A 24,143-nucleotide genomic window follows, 5' to 3' on the forward strand; every position below is an offset into this window, starting at 1 on the left:
ACCAAGTGCCAGGTACAGGCTGAGTAGAAATATGAGCCCTTTGCAATTTAAACTGGCACAGTGCCACTGATGCTGGTTATTTTTGATTGTAGACTGGCGGCATGTTTTGGCTACCGATGGAAACAGTGACATTTAAGTGCCCCCTCGCCATTACAGGCCATGGTGTTATTTTTTATTTGTCTTTGTCTTCTAATCTTCTGCCTGTAGCATGACTTCTATTGGTCTGTTAATGAAAAGAAGTATTGACAAATTTAAATTATGTGCTGCTAAGATGCTTTTACTTTGGTTTGTGATTCTTGTGTCCACTGATTTGATTCTTCCTCTCTCTTCTTCTGTTTCTTTGCAGCAAAGGCCAACTAAGCCCACCTCTACTCTAAATTACTGCCAGAAACTTTGGTTTTGTTTTGTGTTGTGCATGTGTGTTTTGGGCCGCACATCTTACAAGAGCTGCATGTCAGTTAATAAATAGGAAGGCAGGGGCTCATAAAGTTCATACATTCTTTTTATAGAATGGCCATAAATAAATGTCTGATGAAAACTAGCCAATCCCACCTCATCAGTCCTTCCATTCTCCTGCATGAAGAGCCTTAGATTATGATACAATTCTCATGCCATCTATTTAGACTAAGATCTTAGTACTGTGTACACTTAATTGTACATTATTCCATGGTGCATGTCCGCTCAATCAGCCATCTGTTTTACCAGACTTGTGTAATAGACAATGTATAGTATTGGTAAATAGAATAGACATTCGTCAGATAGTACAAATGTTAAATAAGCTCAAAAACACAGTTCATTTTTCCTACGGAAATACTTTTATGGGATATTTAAAAACCAAACAGACTTTTTTTGCTTTGCACTGAGATGTGCAACATGTTTGGAGCAGATTTTGCCACATCTGGGAAGGCGGACGTGCAGCGGTGCAGTGATGCATACGTTTTACCATGAGAATGGCAGGCAGTCCCTCGATTGGCTTTTTTTGCCAAACTGCTGTACTGTATTTTCAGAGATGATTGTACAATGTATCACATGAACTTTGGTTTCAGGTAAATAAAACTGTCATATATTATGAGTTTATTGAGTGTTTTCCCTGTTTCATTTAAACAATATTTAGTGGAAGTTTCAGTCTACCACCGGACAACTGCATTCATGTCAAGTGAGTGTTTCATCATTTTATTATACATTTTAAAAATATGTACAAAATACTATAAACATTTGTCTTGAAATGGTTAAGTAACACTTCCCAACTTAAGAATGAGTCAATCATTGAGTTATTTTGATACAGAAAGGCAGACTCAAGAAACACACAAAAATAATAGGCATGTACATTACATGACACAAAACTTCAAATGTGACGAAGTAAAAATTAAGATGATACATTTTGAAGAGCAGCAGAAATGTGGTACATTGTCACTTTTTCACAGACCTGTTTGCCTGCCAGAGACACAAAGTTATGGCATATTCACAACCTTTATTGTGATAAATTTGATAATATCTACAACTTGCCTCCTCTGTGGCAACCGTGAGAGTCTGTCAGGCTCAAAAAAAAACAGTGCCTCCTGTAACATGTCCTGGATAACTCCAGCCATTTTTAGCCCAAACAAAATTTCCCATCACACCAGTTGGTTCTAACAATTGCTTCAGTGTACATTGGCCAGTATTAATCTTGCCTGGAAAAGCTCTCTATGCACTGCAGAACCCGGCCTCACAAAGGATTCAAAGCAGGTCTTTTTTTAATACACTGACACAAGCTTTGTAATGAGTATATTTAATTTGAAGTTGTAATTTGTATTACCTGGAACAGTGATCCATTTATTCAGATAACCACAGACTGGCAGGAAAGCTGAAGAAAAAGCCAAAGTAGCATCAGAGAGATTACTTAATTGTTACAAACACATCATACTGCAGTATGAGCAACCCAAGTCATTGAACAACACATCTTGATTTACTCTGGGGTTGAGTGTCTGCTGGCCATGTAAGACTGTCCTGAAGTGCTGTGTAGATGAGCAAAGAAGCCTCAATTAGCTCCACAGTGACTCATTATGATGGGAAAACAACATCAGGTCAAAAATGGCCGAGGTTCTGCACTAAGTTGCATTTCCGTAAAAGCACTGAACCCCTCCTGTAGCTGTACTGAAAACCAGGGCATTAGTCAAAGTTGTATGGTCTAAAAGTGGCGACGTCAGTCACTCGGTGTTAACCTCTGATCATGTGAGGTGTGTGGAGCAGCAAGGCCCCTTGTTCTGTTTGACGACCCTGATGGCTGAAGGCTTCCCACAGGCTGCAGCGTGTTAGAAGGTGGCACTGACCAAGCATCCCTCGGTGGCCCGGGGTCACTGCATACCAAACCACTGTTCCTGGTCAGCCCACTGGGCTGCTTCACTGTCACTGCCCTCCAGGTCTCCGTCCTCTCCACTGCCCTCCATGTCGTCCCCGTCCAGCTCCACTGTGGCGTCTGTTGGGCTCTCCTCTTTCTCCATCTTCTGCATGCCTTCTAAAGACTTCTGGTCATTGGGATCCAGGCTTAGGAAAGAAAAAAATAAAAACACACAACCCTGATCTTGTACTCTGCTTGGTATCCCCATCATGAAGTGGCTAAAAATACACTTTTAGAGCAACACTTTCTCCTAGGCATGTTGGAATTATAAGAATTAGAAGTAAAACTAAATATCAATCACTGGTTACCTTAGAGCTATGCTGTACTGATCCATGGCTTCTTGATAATCATTGACAGCCACAAGAAAATCTCCCAGCATTCTGTGCAGGACACAATCACTCTGATTGGCCAGGGCATTCCGGAGGAGAGCGATCCCCTCTTCATATTTCTGTTCCCGACCTTCAGAAAGAAAACAAAACATAACGGGACACTTCATTTCCACCTCTACATTCAATTTCTTTCCTGAATATAATGTTGGTGCTGATGTAAAGGGCAGATTAAAACTCCTGTCTAATGGTTGTACGTACTCAGCAGTTCAGCCTTTTTGACCACAGCCTTGGTGTAGTCGGGCCTCTGGGCCAGTGCTTTGTCCAGCAGGGTTTTGGCTTTCTCCTGAGTCACAGGGTCTTCCAGGCACACTGTAGCAAGGATGGTCAGAGTCTGTGCATTGGCCCCAAGAGTCTTATAGATGTTATTAGCCATCCCCATAGCTTCTCGAATCCCGTTGGATGCCAAGTAACAGTCAATCAGACCTGGAAAATTGGACAGTTATGTCAGTGCAAGCAGAACAGAAATTTACTACATTTGAAAAGACAGAGACCATGTAACGACATATTTTAAAAAAACCAAACATGCCTTCGTAGCAGTCGAGTCGGCAAGGTGCCAAACGCATGGCCTCTCTGAAATGGATGATGGCCTCTTGAACACGACCCATGTTTCTCAGTGCTGCCCCCTTCAGGAGGAGAGCCTGCACACTGTTGCTGTTCAGCTGGATGGCCTTGGCTCCCAGGTAGAGGGCTCTGGAGTAACGCTTGCTATAAAAGCTGTGACAACTGAACAACAGACACAAATTCAAAGGATTACAAAAACTTAAGAAAATAATTATTTCATGTATTAGAGTTTGTCTATTAAGGCTCTTCACTCAGAGACTCACCCAGAGATCACCCAAGGTTCAGCATGCTGGTCTGAAATATTAAATAATCGTCCTCCCAAGACCTCAACATCCTCCAGGTGTCCCTCACGGGCCATCAGGTAACCATAAACATCCATTCCTGCAAGTGCCGACAACAGATATGTTACCCAGACAACAGAATGTCCCATGTTCACTTGTCTCGTTTATGGGTCATTAAGACTATTGTATAGCGGGTGCAAGCGTCTTGAGCCCAAAGCTCTGATACTTAGTGCTGATCAAAACATGAAACTAATATAAGAGTTTAACTGCAAAATAGATTTTAACAGTTGGTGACAGATACTAGGTCCATCAGTAAATAAATAAATGAAATCTTCTCTCGTCCTGCAGCACACCCTTGATGAGGTATGGGTCCAGCATCTGGGCTTGTTCAAATTTGAGGATCGCGTTTTTGGTGTCCCCTGCCCTGAAGTAGACATCTGCCAGGCTCACCAGGAGGTCCACGTTGTCCCGCAGGAGAGATTTCTTCTCCAGAGAGCTAAGACAGGATGAGGGAGGGATCGAAACATTCATCAAATAAACAGACTGTTGCGTTAAAAGGCACTTTCAGGCCTGGGGTATGAAAAATTTGTACTCTGCTCACCAAATGGTGTTGATGGCTCTTTGATTGTCTCCTGCATGTATGAAGGCATAAGCTTTGATCCAAACAGAGAGCCAGTCAAGGTTGGGGATACTCTGGATCACATCCATAGTCATAGACGCCACCTCAGCTCCTTTGACTGATAGAGAAAGAAGACCTGGCAGAGAAAAAGTAAAATTTTAATATGGAGTTGTTTTTTTTGTTTTTTGTTTTTTTTACAAAACAGATCTATCAAACAGTCCTGAAGTATGATGCACATAAGGAACATTATGGCTCTAGATGTGTAAAGACAGCAGACAGACTTAAGCAGGGGAAGTGTCTCAGCAGGTTAAATGTTGTTTGTTAGATGAAGGTCCCTCTGTGACCATGCATACCAATGATTGCATCCAGGGCGAGGGGACACTGTCTGAGAACCTCTTTGTAGCTCGTCACAGCAGAACGCTCCTGACCAGCTTTCCTGTACAGGTTAGCTAACATCATGTTGATCTGAGATGAAAAAGAACCATAACATTCATCTTATCTCAGAGTCTACAAAATTTGCAGAATTAAAGCAAAAATTTTAAATGATTATTTTGCTTCATACTTCTAATTATTTGCCTTTATTTCCAAAAACAAAATTAGAACAGTTTAGGTTAAAAGCAGCATTTATCAAAGTAGAACCAGCTGGAAAGTCTTCTATTCTTCTTCTCCTACTGCAATTTTGGACTTTATTTTTACAACATTATAATAATAACAACTAATTAATAATAATAGTTTGTAGGTTCATCCATTCTTCATTACATCCTTTGTTGCTATAAATTTCCAAAAGTCTAATGCAGCGATAGCTTTGTGTACAGAAATGCACACAGAGGTCTCACTTGAAATAAAGTTGTGGCTAGTCTCTGACTGGTCTGTGTTAAAAAAGGTACATAAAGCATGAAAAAGGTTAATTACAATAACCACAAGAGTAGCAGCCTACCTTTGGAGTCCTCTGTCTGGATGGAATCCCATCAAGCACTGCAATGGCATCTTTGTCCAGTTTCAAGATGGTGTAGCATTCAGCTATCTTGTACTTTACCTCAATTTCTGATGGCAAACTCTGAAAGGCAACATTCAGTATGACTGTGCATTTTTCTATTACCCTTCATCCCTAGTGACCAAGTCAGTGGTATGGATTTTTTAAATCAAGAATGGGTGTGCATGACATCTAGGAGTTGAGACAAACTTGCAGCAGTCCCTCGTGACATGAACACACATTAGAAGAAAAATGTCATATCTTTTAAACCACACGCTTTATCCGTCAACACACAGTAAAAGACAGACAGAGCAAAAGCATCTTCTCTTTCTATCAAATTTTTTCCATCTCAATTTTTTGGGGTTTATATGTAAATGCAAGTTAAACAGTGTCCTACATCAAGGAGATTTTAAGTGTCCTTTCCTTTAAGAAGCCAAAATATTATATGATACTATCAAAAGTCTTCTAAAACCCACCTGCGCCTGTATGTTAGATGCTGCTCCACCAGTAGATGTACGGACTTTTGATGTTTTGCTGAGCACCTTCTTCTGCTGCAGTGCCATACTGTATTTGCAGGCAGCATTACGATATTCCTTATCATGGAAGATGGCATCAGCATGGTAAACCAGCAACTGGTACTTCTGGGCTGGCGAAAACAGCTCTCTTGAGTCAGAAAGATACAAATAATAAAATTGATCAAAATCAGAGCAGACACAGAATAGCAAACTGCCCCTCAGTTGCACACATGACAACGCAACGTGTCAGAAATGCTAACTGCACAGACTGAAATGTTCGTTGAGTAACAGAGAATATAGAAGGATAAAAAGCAGAATGGAAACAGTAGAGAATCAGCTTTATAAAAACAAATGCAGCTAACCTAATGTAATGAAAAATATTCTCAATACGAAAACCATAACAACAGCAAAGACAGCAAGTGTCTATTGATCAAAAGCACAGGAATGTAAAAAGAAGTAATCCCCGGAGTTTATATAAAGACAGGGCATCCTGCTTTCAGGGGGCTCCTCCTTGTAAGAACTGATGCTGGGCTGCACCTGAACAAAAACACTGTACTGGTTCTCTGATAGTACAACTGTTACATGGCCACTGGTTTTAAATCAATTACACCGCGCAGTGTCAGCATTGTGAAGGGAGGACAACGCAAATTATCACCAATGTGTGTGTGTGTCATTTCTTCCTATGCGATACTAGCTGATCGGTCAAATTTACAATAATTCAAGCTGGCTGCTATTAGCAGCCACCGGTAACTGTATTAGGCTGTTTCTTGGAAAATAACGTACACTGTGTCCGCCCGAATAATATGAATTAAAATCTTATTAACGTAAATACTTGGGCTGAGTATTTTTTGCATGCATCTGTTCTGCTTTACGGTGAAAATGATTAATCTTAGTTGTTGTTGACCAGTTAGCTTTGGACTCTCACTGTTACGATCTGACAACATTAACAAGCTAGTGTACTAAAGCCCTCTTCAGGAAATAGACGGACCCCGCTCTGACATTACTTACGGATTGTTATTGCTCATCGTGAGCAACAAACTGCTCAATATCCGGACATTAGAGTGTAGGCCAGCGGCAGCCATATCCCGTACATGATCTATTACATTCATTTTCGGTTAGGTTTAGGGCCTGCTTTAGGTTTCCGTCTCAAGTTAAAAGTTTGGGCTTGTAAACAGCTAACGCTAGCTAGTGTGTGATGTATTAAATATGGCGCCGAACAACTGTCCTTCCGCATACTGCTGCATTTAGGTGCAATTCACAAGTTCTAACTTTCAGCAAGGATTCTCGTAAATACCATATCTTCAGAGAATCTGCGCCTTGGATAACAAACTTAGTATTTTATTGACTTTATTTTTATTCTATAAACAACAAACTAAAATAATATTGAACAGATGAGTAAAAATTTTCTTTTTTTTGCCTCCTCAGTAGATTGAGTGAGGTCGCCGAATCTCTCAATTTCCGATAGTTATTAACGCATCTTGTATTTTTTTTTTTTTTTTTGCTGCAGCAATATTTTTAATTTAGTAAATTAATGTGAAGCTAAAACATTTCACTCAGACTTTGGGCAATAATTATTAAATAAAAAACTCAGCAATCTTATTAAACAACCTCTTCACGTTTCCCATTTCATTATAAAAATACATGACATAAATACGAGCCTTTAAAAAACAAACCAAAAAAAGAAGATCAGCATTTAATATCTCCTTTTCTCATTAGGTTCAGGTATACAGTGTCCCTAATATATGGATATGGTTATTTATCCATTTATGCATTACTAGTCATCCAATTCAATGACAGGCACAAAGGTGAAAACCACCTCTGCGCTTCATTTTTAAGGACAAACTTGCCCTCTTTTAACTTGCTTTTTATCTCTCCTCACAGACTGCCCTGTCTTTCAGCTGTCTGAAGACTTGAAGCCTCAAATGATAAGAATTTAGCCAAAAAGACAAGACAGAAGTCACCTGTCAAAGAGGCTGTTGTGACCTTCCTCACAAGTGCCCCTCACAGTAGATGCCTTAGATACCTTTTTTGTCTTTCATGCCTGACAACAGCTGTTTATGCCACTGTAGTGTCACAAATGCTTTCCTGTAGAGGACATTTCAAACAATAAAAATAATAGTGAACTATGAAGTAGTTTGATCTAAAAAAAAATAATAATGTGCATAGGTATAAATAACCTTTGAAGCTATAAATTTACAATGGCAGAAATTATTATTATTATTCATATTCAGTTATATCATATTACTCTATGGTACCATCCCGTTTCTTTGTTTTATACCATAAAATTCATCAAACAACGTTTCAACAGGTGCCAGCAAAAAATATTTTGCCCATTGATAGCATCAATAAACTTGCCAAAATGAAAATTAATGAGATAGTAACAATGGAATACTAAAAGAAAACTTTTTGACAGTTTTATAAAGTCATACAGGAGGATTTGGGAGGAACTGGTCTACTCATCTCTGATTGTACAGCATAAATGTGACAGATAGAATCCCGAGCTAGAAAACATGCATTAAGGTCAGACATCTGTGCAAACCAAATCACAATAACCCCAACTGAACACCATGAAGTAAATGACAAGCAATGAATCAGTCACTCAGCATCATCACATGAACATCAAGCGATCAGCGACTCTGAAAAGACAACACGTGTAAGCCAAAGATGCCTGATGATCAGACATACAGTACAATACTGGACGTCTCAGATGGAATCAAAACCATCTCTGGGAACTAATGGCACTGAAATGTTGTGTATGACATATTCATCATAAACCATGTAGGTTAGGGGGGCTAGAAAGAAAGTTGTCCAGGTTAGTGCCCTGTTTGTTTCTCGAGAAACGTTGCCTCGATGGCACATACACAAACACACACACAGGCAACTGCAGACGCGCATGCGCACAGCGAACGCCAGCAGCTGAACCTTGTGTCAAAACACAGAGGGAAATCAGCAGCAGACAGTGCAACATCTCATCTCGATTTCAGCTTTACCTCTATTTTTTCGGAAAGTATTTGTCGACACAAAGTGGTTTTTATTTACGTCTGCGTACCATGACCGAGCAATCAGCATTACTTCTTCGAAAACAACTGGCAGGTACTATGAAAACAAAATTTTAAGCAAATGTTGTCTATATAATGGCCACCTACCTAGCGGCTAACGTTAGCTTTTTTTTTTTTTTTTTTTTTTTTTTTTTAAGCTACGCAAAGCTATGTTTACGCCGTACGAGTAAGCTCAGAAAGCTAGCCAAGCAACATAATGGGTTCCTTTATCACTGCAGTCCGGTATGTGGGTAAGCTGCTGAAAGCGGATCTCTGGTGGAAATGAAGATATATATTTTGAGGTCTACGTGGCTCAAACAACATTATATCTCCACCAACAAATGAATCGCATCGCCAACCTTGCTAACGGGCTAGCAAGTTCGACATTAGTTAGCTGACGGAACAAAGGAATAATCAATCCAGGGACTCATCTGCTCTGATGACTTTGGCTTTGCTAATGATAGCTCTATAAATTCTGAGCTTTTCATAGACAAATATGCTACTATATCAGTAGCAGCTGATTAAAATAACAAACTAAACACCACCTAGCTATATAAGATAATATATAACGTTTCCGATGTCAAATCGGGCTCAAGACTGTAACGCTGGTTAGTTTTAGCTATTTTAGTAAGGATGCGCACCTCAGTTTTCAATCCATCAATGCGGAGACTCATATTTTTCTCCTGCTGGCTCATTTTGAGAATCCTCACCAATGTTATTACCGCTGGTGGCAGTGATGGGTCTTTCTTATTAATGCCAGACACATGGACCTCGACACTGAGATACCAATATCCCTGAAGTACAGTTTGGTCTGCAGCTGACTGACAGTCCAGACGGATAAATGAATGGGCCAATTTTTTAAACGGATGTTTGTTTGTTTTTTAAGCAGTTTTTTTTTAGTCGACTCTATTAAAACCATGATTGTTGCTCATAGTCATAGCAGATATTTTTAAATTCGTAAGTAGAAGGTTTTGACTCAACACCTTCATATGGACGATGCGAAAATATTCTGTTTACAACTATGGTGATGTTATACAAAAGTAAATTTTGAAAAGTGGTGGTCTCGTTGTCTAAGTTTGAATTAAAAAAAAACGGCAAAAGTCAAACAAGGTCAGAAAACAACAGCAGCCTTCAAGATAAGGGAAGTATACCTGACCTATATCACAATATTATGAGGGTCAATGGTCCAGACATTGTAAAGTCTTATCATGAAAATGATATAATCTTTTTTTTTTTTTCCCCCAGCTGTACACTTTAGCCAAAGTGGCCCATTTTGATAAAGTTAGACTTCCTATGATTATTTACAATGGCTTGCCGTAACCGTTGACAGTGGACAGGATTTAGAGTTTTCATGTGGTGCTGAAATGACAGCTACCCTCAAACCCTCCATCCACTGATTTTTTTTCTTTTTTAAAAAAAAATATACAGGCCAATCCCACTCAGTGACTGATTTGGCATATTTCGCTGATTGTACAATATACAAATTTTGGTTTCTGTGTGTGTGTGAGAATGTGAATCACTGGATTCACAGTGGTTGAATCGATTCAGTTCTTCAAGTTGGTGATTCACATCAACAGTAATTATTATTAAATTACGGTTTGATTCAGTAAACATTAGCCAAACTTTATATTCACTGAATGAGCTTGGAATAATGTGAAACTAGTACTTGGTCTTCAAGTGACAAATAGAGTTATCTTTTATACATTCTTAAATGGAGAGACAAAAAAAGTAATGCTTCTGTCAATTCACTGTATGTTATATGATACCAAACATTGAAAACTGAGTGCTTCCATTAAACTGGGTTGTCAAACTATTCCTAAACAAAAATCACTTGTATAAACAAAAGATAATTTAGAGGATTGCCTTGGTTGGTTCTAAAGCATTCTTCTGACATACAGCAAATACTGGATTACTGTTAGATGCAGTTTTCAACGACTTCTATAAACTGGCTGTAATGGAATATTGTGTGTGCTACTAAGTCACATGAAGTTGTCGATTTACCAACTGGTTTATTAGATGATTAGCTATCACTGCTTTACTCACTGTTCCTCCTTTTTCTACTCGGCAAGAAATTTTCAACATAACAAGAAGCAACTTTGGATGTTGCCTTCTCCCAAATATACCCTGTAAACTCTACCTAACTACTTACTTGGTCACAAATGGAGACCCGTCTGTTTCATGATATTACCATAGTTCCGTTTCATTTCCAGTTCATTGTATTAAAGAGAGCGAGGTGGGACATTGGTTAGCGCTGTCACCGCACAGCAAGAAGGTTCCAGGTGCCAACGTGCCTGCCGGCTGGGGCCTCTCTGTGTAGAGGTGTGAAAGATTGGTGACCAGCCCAGGGTGCACCCTACCATTGTGCCCAGTGTCAGCTGGGATCTGCTCCAGCCCCTAGTGTGATCCTCAAGGATAAGCGGTAAAGCTAATGGATGGATGTATTAAAAAAATACTGTATTCCTCTCTTCCCAGAGCTCAACAAGAACCCTGTGGAGGGCTTTTCCGCTGGTTTGATAGATGATGATGACATATACAAATGGGAAGTTGTGATCATTGGTCCACAAGATACCCTTTTGTAAGTGAGAACATATTTGGATAATAATATATTAGGTTGGGATACTTAAATATATATTATTTAATTTCATAATTTCTCATTTGTCCTTGCTGTGTTGTCTCTATTGTCTCTATTTCAGTGAAGGAGGGTTTTTCAAAGCATACTTAACCTTTCCCTATGATTATCCACTACGCCCTCCAAAGATGAAGTTCATCACTGAAATCTGGCACCCAAATGGTGAACACATTCAGCATACTCTTTGTTGTGTACTTACTTCAGATCTGCATTTTTTTTTTTTTTTTTTTTTTGATTGAGCAGCAATCTAATCCTGAGTTTGAATTTAATTGTAATGAAGGCCACCTTCAGATTATGTTGGTTGTGGAATTCATGTTCCAATTCTTCACAGTTGCAAAGAACGGCGACGTTTGCATCTCAATTCTGCATGAGCCAGGAGAAGATAAGTTTGGTTATGAAAAGCCTGAGGAGCGCTGGCTTCCGATCCACACGGTAGAGACAATCATGATTAGTGTTATCTCCATGCTGGCGGACCCCAACAGTGATTCACCAGCTAATGTGGATGCTGCGGTTGGTTACATTGCTTATTCCATTCCCCTGACACGAGAAATCCCTTTTTCATTCTTGTAATCTTGGCATTGCAGGTAAATTTACATGGGGCATTAAAAGAGTCTGATTTTGCTTCCACAGAAAGAATGGAGGGAGGACCCTAACGGTGAATTCAAGAGGAAGGTGGCTCGCTGTGTAAGAAAAAGTCAAGAGATGGCATTTGATTAGGAGTCAATTGTAAATTCCAGGGTAAGTAAGCGGACTTGTTTCAGTCTCACACGTGAAACCTTGCTTCTGGAAGTAATAGTAATGAAGATGGTTTTTTTGTTTGCTTGTTTGTTTTCCAGTTAAAGGAAATGCCTTCAGAAGGAAAATATCAGCAAAAGGCTTTTGCACCCCTTGTTTTGCCAGTCAAAGGAATTGGTTGGCTTCAACCACGTTTCTTTGAACGGTTGTCATTTTCCGCAAAATGAGCCAATTTGAGAACCCTACCAGCGAAATTAACCTGTTTCCTACCTGGAATTGTATATTTAATTTTATTTATTTTGAAAAATTAATGATGTAAGATATGTCACTACTGTAAATTAACTTGCTTTTTTATCTGCTGCTGAACAGTTTCTACTTTATACCAGGTTTCTTATGCAATTTAGTGGTCAAGATTGTGTAAAACAAAACGAAAGCCCGTTATCATTAGGTCATCACTTGTCCTCCCTGCTGCACACTTGCCACCAGATTACTGTCGGCCCAGCAAATCTCTGTCAATAGATGTTATTATTTTCAACACTGTCACTGAATCACTGCTGCCTTTTGTTGGCTTCACTTCCTCACAGTTTGCTTGTTGTTTAGAGGGACAGGTTGACAACTTCTTTTAGAGGGACTTGTAAAGAACTTTCGTAGTCTATTTTTTTCTGAGAAACAGCCTCCTGTTAGCATTTTCTTCTTATGCTAGTGTATGTCAGAGGTATAAAACCATGACTCTTAAACTTGCATGATCCACTCAAACAGCTCTGTTATCTATTATTGCCAGCTGTGGACATATAAATGGAACGGCTTACTCAGTGATTGTAAGGGTTATTGTTTTCTAAGATAATGACTTCCACAAGCACAGCTAATGCTGACAGAAGGTTCGTGCCAACGTCTCAGGATCAAAAGTTATCATGGTTTGGATAAGCAATCAGTAAAAGATAAACCTCAAAGATTTCTGACCTTTTCCCTTTACGTGTGGCCCTCATCCTGGGTGAAGATGTCTATTAATTATCACTTAGTCTAATGTCTTTTCATAACGTTATTATAAATCATGGACAACCAAAAACAGTCTTTGAAAATAACCTAAGCTGTGATTATTCCACATGTGTACTGGTCAACTGGCATGTGAGCTTACCTCAATTTAAAAGGATAACAAATTTGATAAGGTTTATGGTTGTCTGAGTTGGTAATCTATTAACATGGGCAATTGTAGGGGCTCCATAGTAGAATTAGGCTAGTCGTTCTTACCTTCATTGTTGTGGCACATCTGGCTTTCGATCAGTGTGTGGGTTAAATGATGATGTGTCACATTCACTCGTGGGTTTAGACTCTGAGGACTTGGGGTAGATTGTTGAGTAAAGCTCTTTAATTATATCAACATCTTGAGTCTGATTGGTGCATACTTAGATAATATTTATCGCCTTTACTTAATCACTGAATTTGGGTTGTAGTTCTTGATAGAGACTTGGAGAAGATAACATAAATAAGTGTTGTGATGGGAGATGAACACAATCCTGGATCTAGGTTTTATTTTTAAAGAACATACACAGTAGTGTTCGGGTGGAGTCTGGAAACCATTGGCTTATGTTCACTTTCATTTATGGTGTTGCTGACTATTAAGCCATGATGAAATCTATTTTGAATTATGTTATACATGATTGATCTGTGACTGACATTGAAAAATAGCTAACCATCTTTTGGCGCATGCAATCAGGTTTGAGGGAGCTGGGTATGTTTAAATAGGATACCATTGTTAGTACACTCTGGGTGAATGTGATGTGTACAGTTATTAGATTTCTGTAGACTTGATGATCACATAACTGCTGTTGACATTACCTTTTTAAGTACGAATTTTCTAACCTCCCATGACCTCCTCTGACCGGTGTTCACTGTATTTGCACAGATTCGGTGCGTTTGAAATGTCATTAAGCAATACGCTCTGAAAATGGTGTGTCCAGGTAATCCACCCTAATGCCATTATTTGTTTTGGGGTTTTTTTGTTTTGTTTTTTTTCATTTTGTGTCAATGCAATGTATACTGAACATGATGCTCAATAAAGTGTGTAAACAGAGTGGCTTGTAATTTTGTTTGTGTTTTACATTTTAGATGAGAACATGCTCTGGGTTCAAGTATATTAGACCTCTGCTCTGTAATCGGAGCCCTGGGAGTAGTGTCTCATTTCAGGGCTGGCTTCATTTCACACTAATAGGCTCTGCTGGCTGCAACAGATACTGAGCCGATAAAGGTGCTAGCAACCCCTCTGACATATCAACAGGAAATATTGTGATTGTCCATGACAATGAGAAAGCGGGTTACATTTGTCGAGCACATGAAAAAAGAAACCTGTTAAAAAATGGAAGTGGCCACACCTTCATGAGGTAAGACAACAACACGAGAACTAATTACTGAATGATTGTAATTGATGGACTTATTTGTTCTTTTTTCAAATGGTGAAATTCTTGATTTTTTTAGGTCTGAAGAGTGTAACAAGAGATGCACAGATGGTGAGTCAGGTGTTCTTTCAAATGCCAACCAGAAATATGAATAAAGCTGCTTTCATTCTTGAATTACAAAATGGAGAATTTGTGCTTCTGCAACTGCAGGTATAATTTTTCTCTTTGATTATTAAACCAAACCTCTCATTCTCAGTGTAATGGCCTTCTCATATCCTTTCCAGTGATGAAAGTATGCATATCTTTAACTTAGGTGAAATTGGTAATACCACAGTTTGAAATTATTATTTTTAGTAATACTTGTAAAAGTCCTGCATTCTAAATTTTAAGAGCAAAAGTACTGTAAGAAAAATATAATGATCAAAAGTGAAAGTACCTTTTGTGCAGAATGGCCCTTTTTGAGATTATATGTATATAGACATATTGATACAGATGCATCAACATATAAGCAGCATTGTAATGTAGCTAGTTGAGGTGGAGCTACTTTAAATAACTTTATATACTGCTGGTTTGTTAACATTTTAGGAGCTGATAACGTTTGTATGTAAAATGTTATTCTGGAAAATAATTAGTAACTACTTGTGTAGCTGTAAAATAAATGCACTAACAAATACAATATTTTCCTCTGAAGTGTAGTGGAGTACAAGTATAAAGTAGCATTAAATGAACATGGTCAAGTAAAGTTTATGTACCTCAAAATTGTACTTAAGTACAGCCAACAAACAGTTTTAAAATGTTTAATTTTTACAAATGCATTTAACAAATGAAATCTAGCCTTGCTGTAACAAGTTCAGTAATGTGCTATGATACATCGGAATTACAATAATTTGCATTAAGAAGTATTATACTCCAAATGTGCTGCTTAAACAACAACACAGATTTACCCAAATTGTCGGAAATGAGGCGTTGTAATGTCCAGTGTTGCCTCTTGGCAGGCCTCGAGTGTTCACCTGTTCAGCAAGTGAGGAAGATGCACAGAGGAACACACATAAATGTGTCTGCAGGCAGCCAGCACATGAAGACAATACACATTCCCAAATATTTGATGCCTGCACCCTTCTTACAGGTAACAGTATTTAGAAACAGATGCTCAAACTAGTTTGCTTTGTCAAGGACCTTAAGATGTTTTGAATGAGATGATTCTAATATTTCTTTGATGTAACAAGGTTACTGTCATTCTGCCATGTACAATCACAGCAGTTCTTTGTCTTAACCTCAGAGCCCTGCCCTTACAGCTGGACAGAGACGCAACCTTTGCAGTATAGCAAATGTTTACAGCACAGAGCACATGAGACGACAGATGAAACAGCACTATCTCAATGTGCTGCACACGTGTTCAATCAGGTGTGTACCCAAATGTCTCAAACATAAACATCTGACCACTACCATCCGTCTGATGTTGTGTTTTGAATCTCCTAGGTCAGAATCCCACCTGCAGAAGGAGGTGTGGGAATCATCAACATGGAGGAAATAGCACAGTCACAAAGGATGCAGGGAAGGCAGCGGAGGCAAAGGCAAAGCCACAAGGGCATAGGAAAGGCAGCAGCAGTAGCAGCACAGCTAATTCTGATGTCATACTTCCAAAAATACTCCACAGATGAGGGATATGATAGCAAATTGTGTAACTATGTTGAAGGCTTTAACCTTATAGATATTGTTTATGTTGATTTTGGTATCAACACCTGTTCTTTTGTTGCACAGTTTTTCAAATATGACTTAATGTCCTTAGACAAGAATGGTATGCATGTCAGTTTTATACAGAGCTACACATATTACAAGCACTTCTGCATTTACAGTACTAGCTCTGTTTGTTGGATGTCTAGCTGTAGTAGTTGTCACAAAGTGTATTTGTATTCTTAATAATGCTATTACCCATTATACCATAATAAATATTGATTGGAGTATTGGATATTCTGTTTTCCCTAAATTCTATCAGTCAGGATATATTTATGCAGTATCCTTTCTGAGGATACAGGTTTTATGTGAAGCATTTGTTACAGAACTTGAGACTTGTGTATTTTTCATTTGAGAAAGCATTATTCCACGATTAAGTGGAGCTAGGTGGAAGCTATAATCAATGTGCTTTATATCTGGCAATGTAACATAACGGTCCTGAATGGTATCCTTTACATTAATTTTATTTATTTTTATTATTGCCCTGCATGCTTATTAAGTATTATAATAACATGCATGTTCTTTTTCGTATGACTAACATCTGTCCAGGGAGTACAGATGAAAAATAGGCTTTTTCTCCAACGATTGTGCATTAACAGCAACGTTCACTGTTGCTTTTAAATAAGCCAGTAAATAAAGACAATTTCTTCAAGTGAATCAAAAATATTAAATTATACATGTGGCAGGAGAGGAGCCCATTAAAGCCAAATTAGCCCTTATGTCAGCATCATTGTATTTATTTACTTAGCTAAGCTAATTAGCATTCAACAGACTAATGTTGGCCTCTGCTGCGCACTTTTCGCCCAATTAAACTCAACTAACAGCCAATATGAACTGTGTCGTCGAAGGAAATGGTGTAAAAGGTAGTAGTAAAGAAGACTATAAAAGTATGAGCAAATTTAGGTTTTTGTAAAAAAAAAAAAAAAAAGGGGGGGGGGATTTAAAAACTAACCTATATATAAGTTGCAGCAGCTCACATAAGGTTTGTAAAAACATTCATTAATGATAATAGACAGTGCTAGCTTGGCTAATGTGGCTTAACCTAGCTTCTACCTAGTTATGCTAGCTAAATATTTGCTAATTAACTTACTATTTCAATTCATCATCATCATTTTTAATCGACATGGCCCGCTGGCACTTGCCCTATTTTATGTTGAAGAAAGAGTCAGTAAGTTATAATAACATAAGTGAACAACAACATGTCGTTAGCCTTGAACTCTGCCGGTGCCTTGCTGTGTTGCAGCGTTTGGCAAGGCTATTCATGCCCTGTCACGGATAGGAGAGGAGCTGTGGTTGGATCCCATGGTCAAAGGGGTGAGCAGCAGCAAGTTGTCACCTATTCTTGACTTTAACCAGGGGAGCAGGAGTCAGGAATTCTCTCCCTTTTGGAGGAATAATGTTATTGCTTGGCCCATCCTCTCTTTCTTTTCTAAATTAAAAGGATTTTATTGTACGTGAGGCTTCTAGTTGTTGGGTCCCTGTCACCACCTTTCTCCTTCTCAGACAATCGCATCAGCCAGCTGCATCTAAACTGAATCTCTCTGTCTTACAGCTGGCGCTGAGATCAGTGAACGCTGCTCAGTCTGCATATACCTGCTTCCTTTTCTCGCCACTGTTCTTCCAGCACTACAGCCTGGGATCGGGATCAGAGCAGGGCAATGAAACCATCAAATGCAAACTGGTCCTGAAGGTATATGTGTCATATTGGTTATTTACTTTTTAGAGAGCTCAAAGTGACATCACAGGACAAATAATGGTTTTTTTGAGGATTATAGGAGAGGGTAGTTGAAGTATAATAAAACTAGAGACCATGTTACAATGGGATCAATCAAGCTGCAACACCTGTCAACATGTTGATGTTCCGACCTATGAAAACCAATAGCCATTACTACAAACTCGACAGGCCTTGCGGCTGGTGTGATTCCCAACACAAGATGGTCTGTAGTTTTATCCAAGGTCTTAGAGTGGATGGGAATGATGGAAACTGGGATACAGTGATCTGTGACCTAAAACGGATGTGGGTCAGGAGTGTGTAAAGTGTGGGTGGGGGGCAACACCCCCACTTCCGGCACCCATGCTCAGACCACATCCACCTTCGAACTTGGCCTTTCATGTTGATCTCAACCACACACCAGTAAAGTTTGGTGACAGTACCATTCATGGTTGTGACAAAATCTGTCCACAGATAGAGAGACACATAAACCCCTGCTAAAGTACTAAAAAAAACTGCTCTGTGGTCGGTCCCGCTACAGTAGGTGTCTCCTGGAACACATGTTGCTATGATGACACGCACAAAATGTTAATGCAGTGATGACTGTCTTGTCTAAAATATACCTATTTATTTTTTAAGTCTGTGCTTCCACTTTTCCGATGTTTGACTTCCATTGAGCGTAATGTGGAACGATGTCGGATATCAATCAACACTAACAGTGACCAAGTGATGATCCAGTTTTTCTGCAGACACGGTAGGTAAAGTTGCATTTTGTATCATAAAATAGTTGTGGGTAAAGGAACAAATTAGCATTTCTAGAAAACTGTTTGCTTGTGAAGATATTATTTATTTTCTTTTTTTAATGGACTTCTAGAAACGTTGCACCTTTTCCTGTAAATGTTGTGTTTTCCTACACCAGAATGACGTCTATTAACACTACGCTGCAGACACTGTATTACATATTGACAACACTTGGTGGCAGTGTGCTGCAAATATCCTGTCTGCTTTGGTAACAGGCATCACCAAGACCCACAACCTTTGTTTCCAGGAAAGTGAGGCCCTGCAGGCAGTGTTTGCCTCACACCTCTGTCCCAATGTGCTGAAGGCACCTGCCAGGTATTCTGTTATCAAGTTAGAGCCTGTATGTGTTACTACAAACTCAGCACAGAAACTTTGAAGGCACACCCCTGTGATTTCATAGGACTCAAAGACATCCAAAATCTTGGTCCCCTTAAGACTTAAAAAAAATCCACCCTTAACCTCTTCTTTTCATGACAAGTGGATTTACAGTGAAATGACTAAGGTATATATGGTAGCTGCCACCTGAATACAGCAGTCCAGTCTATGGAGAGAGAATGTTTTGTACTGGGCAGTCAGATGAATTCCCTGAAACGCACATACACCTTCTGTTCAATGCAATTCAGTGTAATCAACCAGACTGACAAGGACATAAACAATATATCAAGTGTATAGTCCCAGGAAACCATCCTCCATCAGTAGCGAAGCATTAAAGTAAGGCTCTCTGCTCCTCCCTAGTTTGATTCTGCGAGGAGTTGCATGTGTTTTGCTCCCTACCTATGCAGGCTTCTTGGTGATATGGTGATGCATTTCCCAGTGTCCCAGGAGGAAATCACTCTGTCCATGACTCCGCTGAGAGTCAGTCTGAGAAATTACTTTGAGGAGGGAAATGGTGAGCTAACATTACACTGTGATGTGGCTTAGGCCCAGGACAATGCTGTGTTGCACCAGCTTTGAGGTTGACAATTTACAACCTAACCTGGTGATGCAAATGCCGCATATTTAGTTCTTCAACCACATTAGAACTAACACCTAAAAGCTTGTGGAGATACTATTTGACTTGGATGTACTTCTCTCACAGATCGCATGAAGATGACATACACTGAGATGTCCTTACACCCAGACGAGTTTGACTACTTTCAGATCGGAGTGGACTCGGACATAACCTTCTGTCTGAAGGAGTTGAGGGTATTAAGTTTATTTTTGGATGTTCCTTTTATCCTCTCACATGGGAATATTATGTGTGTGTATGCAGAGAGGGTATGTTTGTGACTGGCTCAGGAGCCTTTCATAGTCGGATGCTCAAGGCCTCTGTATTTTTCATGTGAACATTCTCCTCAACCCTGTGAAGCATCTTTATAAAAAAGATACCGTGACCTAAGTGACACGTTAAACTGCTACGTAGAGAAAGTAACCGAAGTTATGAGTTTCAGAAATTATACGTTACACATTACTTGGTTCATGAAGAAATGTGTAACTTTCAAGCCAAGTAGGAATGTGTAATTAAGGGCTGGTTCAATTTAAGTCGATCTAAATCTGTTTAATTGTTGAATAACAGGAAAACATTGGATATTAGAGAAATAGAATGTCATTTCCAGAGTAGCGTGCTCAGTAATCCAAAGTGGTTTGTTACAGTGTCTAAATGACAACCCAACTGAAATTGCTGTCTTCTCTATCGGCTTAAAAAACAAAGCAAAAGGAACTTGGTTGGCCATTTGGAAATTGGGATAAACAGTCTTTGTGTTAGTCCGGTTAATGAGACTTGACCTGTATTAACACCCACAACTCTTGTCCCTAATGTCTTGGAATGGGTCTTGGACACCCTGCTGTGAGGCTCCTCATTAGCCAGCCTAGTAGTCTCGTACCTGTCAGTTTTGGAAAATCGGGTTTCGATGGATTAGAATCAAGGCTTTAAGTTTTAGTCGGCCTCAGTTTACTCAAGCATTGATATTGTTCTCTTGCCTGATCATTGTAAACACTCCATAACACAGCTCTCAAAATTGTCAGCTATTAAAATGTTATAATCATGACGTGGATGCTCACAAGCATGTTTTTTTTTTAGCCAGTGAATCGCTGCTGTTCTGTTTTTCCAGGGTTTTCTGTCCTTTGCAGAGTCACATTGCCTACCGCTGTCGGTCCACTTCGGATCTGCAGGAAAGTAAGTGTCTTTGTTACAGAGAGCAGTGTCAGTTTGTGCACCACGGGCTCTCCAAACTGAGTGCATGATTAACACTGTCTGTTGCTGATCAGTCTGATTGTATTACCAGCCCTATGCTGGGATTTTCTCTTGGCAGGTAAAACAGTGAAAGATACTGGTTATTTTAACAGAAAGAGGTAGCTATCAGGGGATTATTGTTGTCCTTTGCAGGCCTGTGTGTTTCTTCATGGAGGACATGGTCCTGGAGGCCACTGTGGTGCTGGCTACTCTGATTGACTATGACAACACGGCCCCCTCTCAGCCTATAGGGGCCCCGCACCCCACCACACCCAGGTAACAACCACCATGTTGTCTCTAGTCACACTGCTGTTAATCCTGTCTACAATAAGTGGGGTCTGTTATACCCCCAGCACAGTGATGCAGATAATGGTAAAATTTATTTTCTTGTTATTTTCACCAGGCAGCATCCTTGTTACAACTGAAGTCTTTGTGGGCCCAGGTTCAAGACAGTATATTGTAATTAAATCTTCCCGCAGAAGCTCTACCTGAGCTTCTCTCCTGGCTTCAAAGCAGTTTCCCCTCACTGGCTGTTTTTAGCTTCCTAAGAGGGCGTAGTGTTACAGCAGCCAGCCTTGTGTCTGTAGCAGAGATAAATAGGGCAAGCCCAGGACACGTGGTGTTAGGTCAGAAGTCATGTAAGTGTGACGTTCTCTAATCCCCTCATCTAACCTGTTTGGCTGCTCTGCTAACTCTCCCTCACACTCTGTTGTACTGCCCTTTGGGCACTGGGTGGATCTTGTCGCTCCAGTCCCAGCTGTACTGTTGAGTGTCTGAGTCATTTGGAGTTTGGTTTGCCTGTGTGCACTGTCGGGAGTCCGCAGATACATCGTTGATCTGACTAGCCGGCAGTTGTTCAGTGCTCCTGTGCCCTCTGCTCAGGAATTCAACAACAACCTGCACTCCTCAACTTTAAGTTTCTGTTTTGGCATGAATCATTCAGGCTGTTTCTGAACATATGCAGTTTTTGTTATTCATGGCATGTTCGTAACAAAACTTGCTTTCCTATTGCCTCAGGGCCTTTTGAAGTACATCTACGAAGCCTGAGGTTGTCTGGAGACTTATAAACCAGCCTGCTCTCTGTACCTCTTCCTGCCATGTTCTTCTTTATACTTCTGGCCTGGTTCTGGTTGCTTCTCTGAGGTTGATGACATGTAGTGTGGTTACACCCACAGGGTTGGTTTTTGTTTGCTCATACCGTACTTAAGGCCGCTTTCAGTATCAATTGATATAGAGCTACATACCCTGTTCACAAATGTCTTTATCAAGGTAAATATTCATGATGTTCTTAATATTCCCATGAAATCTGAACGTACTACACAATGTTAAAAGCAACACTAGAGTCGGTAATAATGTAAGGTTTATCATCTGGTTTATTCATCAGGTTTTATTATCAAAATATTAAGCTACGTGTTTTCAGTACTATTTTAATATTAATATCACTGTCTTAATGTTATGTGCTGGAAACAACAAAACAAAACACAACTTTATCATTGAGGACAACACAGACACAAGGTCAAAAATATATTTAAATGTTCCCCAGAAACAGCACATTCTCCTATAACAGTTGTCCAAAAAGATGCACAGTTGTTTAGCCTCATGGTCATTAGTGTTGTGTAGAATTTCCTCTCTGGCCTTTGTGTACCTCTCCTCTTTTTGTTTCCTCTTATTTTGACATTTCATTGCATTACAACCATCTGCACTTCCTTCATCAGAAATGCCAGTACGACCAACTCTCAACTCCTCACCAGGCTCAGTGATAATCGACACGCTCAGGATTCAAATTTCACTGAGACAGACTGTGATTACTGTGTGTTGTCTGCATAGGAAATGAACTGTTATTTTGCTGCTATGGAAGGTGGCATTGTACACCACAATTCCATTGCACTCGGTGTCATGACGTTTTTTCCGTTCGCAGGAACAGAGCATTAGGCCTGGATGATAAAATCTACAGCTTGCTGGAGAGATGAATGTGTTGTGTGTGCTCCCAGGTGTGCAGATGCCGCTGCTCTACCTGTGGTTTCATATAAGGCAGACAGCAGTATACAGGATATTCCTGCTGTGACTGAGCTGATTGCATCCAGCCAGGGCAGCCCTATGATCCACCCACCTGCTCTGATGCAGTTTCTACCTCAGATTGGCGACCCTGATGGGCTCTGTGTATCTGAAGAGGCCTGTGCCAGTGCCACCACAACTCCTGCTTCCACTACGGTAACAAGAGCTTCCTGTTGGTTTTTAATTTTCACTGGGAACTCCATATGGCCTCTGATTGTTCCCTGAGGCTGACATGCTCTCCAGTCTAGACAGAAGTTCAGCCTTGTGAAGTGCTTAAAGTGTTTTACTTGAACCTTTACTTGGAAGTATGTCCGAAGGGCCATGATGCCTCACCATATGAGGTATGAATGAAGAAGTCAAGGAAGGTGTCACTGGATCTCATCATAATGAATTGAACAATTTCGTTGGAATCACAGCCAAACCCCTAACTTTTTTTTCTTGATCAGACTTATTTCCTGTACAACTTTTCCTGCTGACATCTGATACTGTTTTTTGCCCCATCAAGAGATGAATATCATCTTGTCAGACCAGTTTCTAGTGACCAGATACAGCGCCAACATGTCTTGTTTTTCCCTGTAGATCTGCTCCCTCCTGTTCAGGGCCTTGTCCCCAGAGCCGGACCAAGATGGCTGTGCCTTCAGGCTGTCTGTTCTGGCATGTTACAGTGACACGGAGGAGGATATGGAAGAAAACTACGCAAGAAGTCCCTCACTCTGAGAACAGAGCTGCCACTCATTTCTCATCTTGACTTTTTGTGCTGCTGTATGCCACAACATTCAATGGTAGAACGGTTTATGATGATATAAATTGAATGTACACTGCATTCTAAGTAGGTTTTAAGCATTTTGTTTATAGCTCAAATGTTGCTTTGCCTGTTTAAACTGTTTACAAAGTGTTAAGTTTCCCCAAATTGTTCAGTTGGAAAGTCAAGAGAATGTATTTACAATGATTATTTGTCAAAGAATATATCAATTAAAATGTTACGTAATTTTAGTGTGTAAAATACATGTTATAGTAATCAAAGAAAAATACTGTTTGGCCTTGTCTGTGAAAACATTACCTCAGCTTGAAGATGCCACACCTGTCTGTCGAATGTAGTATGCCTGACGTCTGAGAAATG

General features: G+C 39.8%; 3 protein-coding genes across 4 annotated transcripts; 2 read left to right on the top strand and 1 right to left on the bottom strand.

The window, feature by feature from the left end:
* Positions 1–835: 835 nt before the first annotated feature.
* anapc7 (anaphase promoting complex subunit 7) lies at positions 836–6,930 on the bottom strand. The gene is made up of 11 exons (XM_040156194.1): positions 6,724–6,930; positions 5,677–5,863; positions 5,165–5,284; positions 4,581–4,692; positions 4,210–4,363; positions 3,962–4,104; positions 3,591–3,708; positions 3,293–3,489; positions 2,965–3,189; positions 2,686–2,836; positions 836–2,523 (listed from the first exon to the last, which is right to left on the bottom strand). The coding sequence occupies exons 1-11, from the start codon at positions 6,822–6,824 to the stop codon at positions 2,334–2,336; spliced, it is 1,698 nt and encodes a 565-aa protein (XP_040012128.1). The 5' UTR covers positions 6,825–6,930; the 3' UTR covers positions 836–2,333.
* A 1,682-nt stretch (positions 6,931–8,612) lies between these two features.
* Positions 8,613–14,188, top strand: LOC120805654 (ubiquitin-conjugating enzyme E2 G1-like). Its single transcript, XM_040156090.1, has 6 exons — positions 8,613–8,808; positions 11,226–11,328; positions 11,447–11,544; positions 11,714–11,892; positions 12,013–12,120; positions 12,219–14,188. The coding sequence occupies exons 1-5, from the start codon at positions 8,766–8,768 to the stop codon at positions 12,097–12,099; spliced, it is 510 nt and encodes a 169-aa protein (XP_040012024.1). The 5' UTR covers positions 8,613–8,765; the 3' UTR covers positions 12,100–12,120; positions 12,219–14,188.
* A 2,770-nt stretch (positions 14,189–16,958) lies between these two features.
* Positions 16,959–24,098, top strand: rad9b (RAD9 checkpoint clamp component B). 2 transcript variants are annotated; one of them, XM_040154469.1, is made up of 11 exons: positions 16,959–17,107; positions 17,488–17,558; positions 17,797–17,934; positions 18,595–18,709; positions 18,972–19,071; positions 19,539–19,645; positions 19,835–19,941; positions 20,847–20,911; positions 21,122–21,244; positions 22,960–23,179; positions 23,603–24,098. In XM_040154469.1, the coding sequence occupies exons 1-11, from the start codon at positions 17,074–17,076 to the stop codon at positions 23,738–23,740; spliced, it is 1,218 nt and encodes a 405-aa protein (XP_040010403.1). In that variant the 5' UTR covers positions 16,959–17,073; the 3' UTR covers positions 23,741–24,098. The 2 variants fall into 2 exon arrangements, with proteins under 2 accessions (XP_040010403.1, XP_040010404.1); XM_040154470.1 differs by lacking the exon at positions 18,595–18,709 and having other exon boundaries at positions 19,004–19,071.
* The last annotated feature ends 45 nt before the right edge of the window (positions 24,099–24,143 follow it).

The sequence above is a fragment of the Xiphias gladius genome, chromosome 19 (genome assembly GCF_016859285.1).
Source record: "Xiphias gladius isolate SHS-SW01 ecotype Sanya breed wild chromosome 19, ASM1685928v1, whole genome shotgun sequence".
Classification (NCBI taxonomy): Eukaryota; Metazoa; Chordata; class Actinopteri; order Istiophoriformes; family Xiphiidae; genus Xiphias; species Xiphias gladius.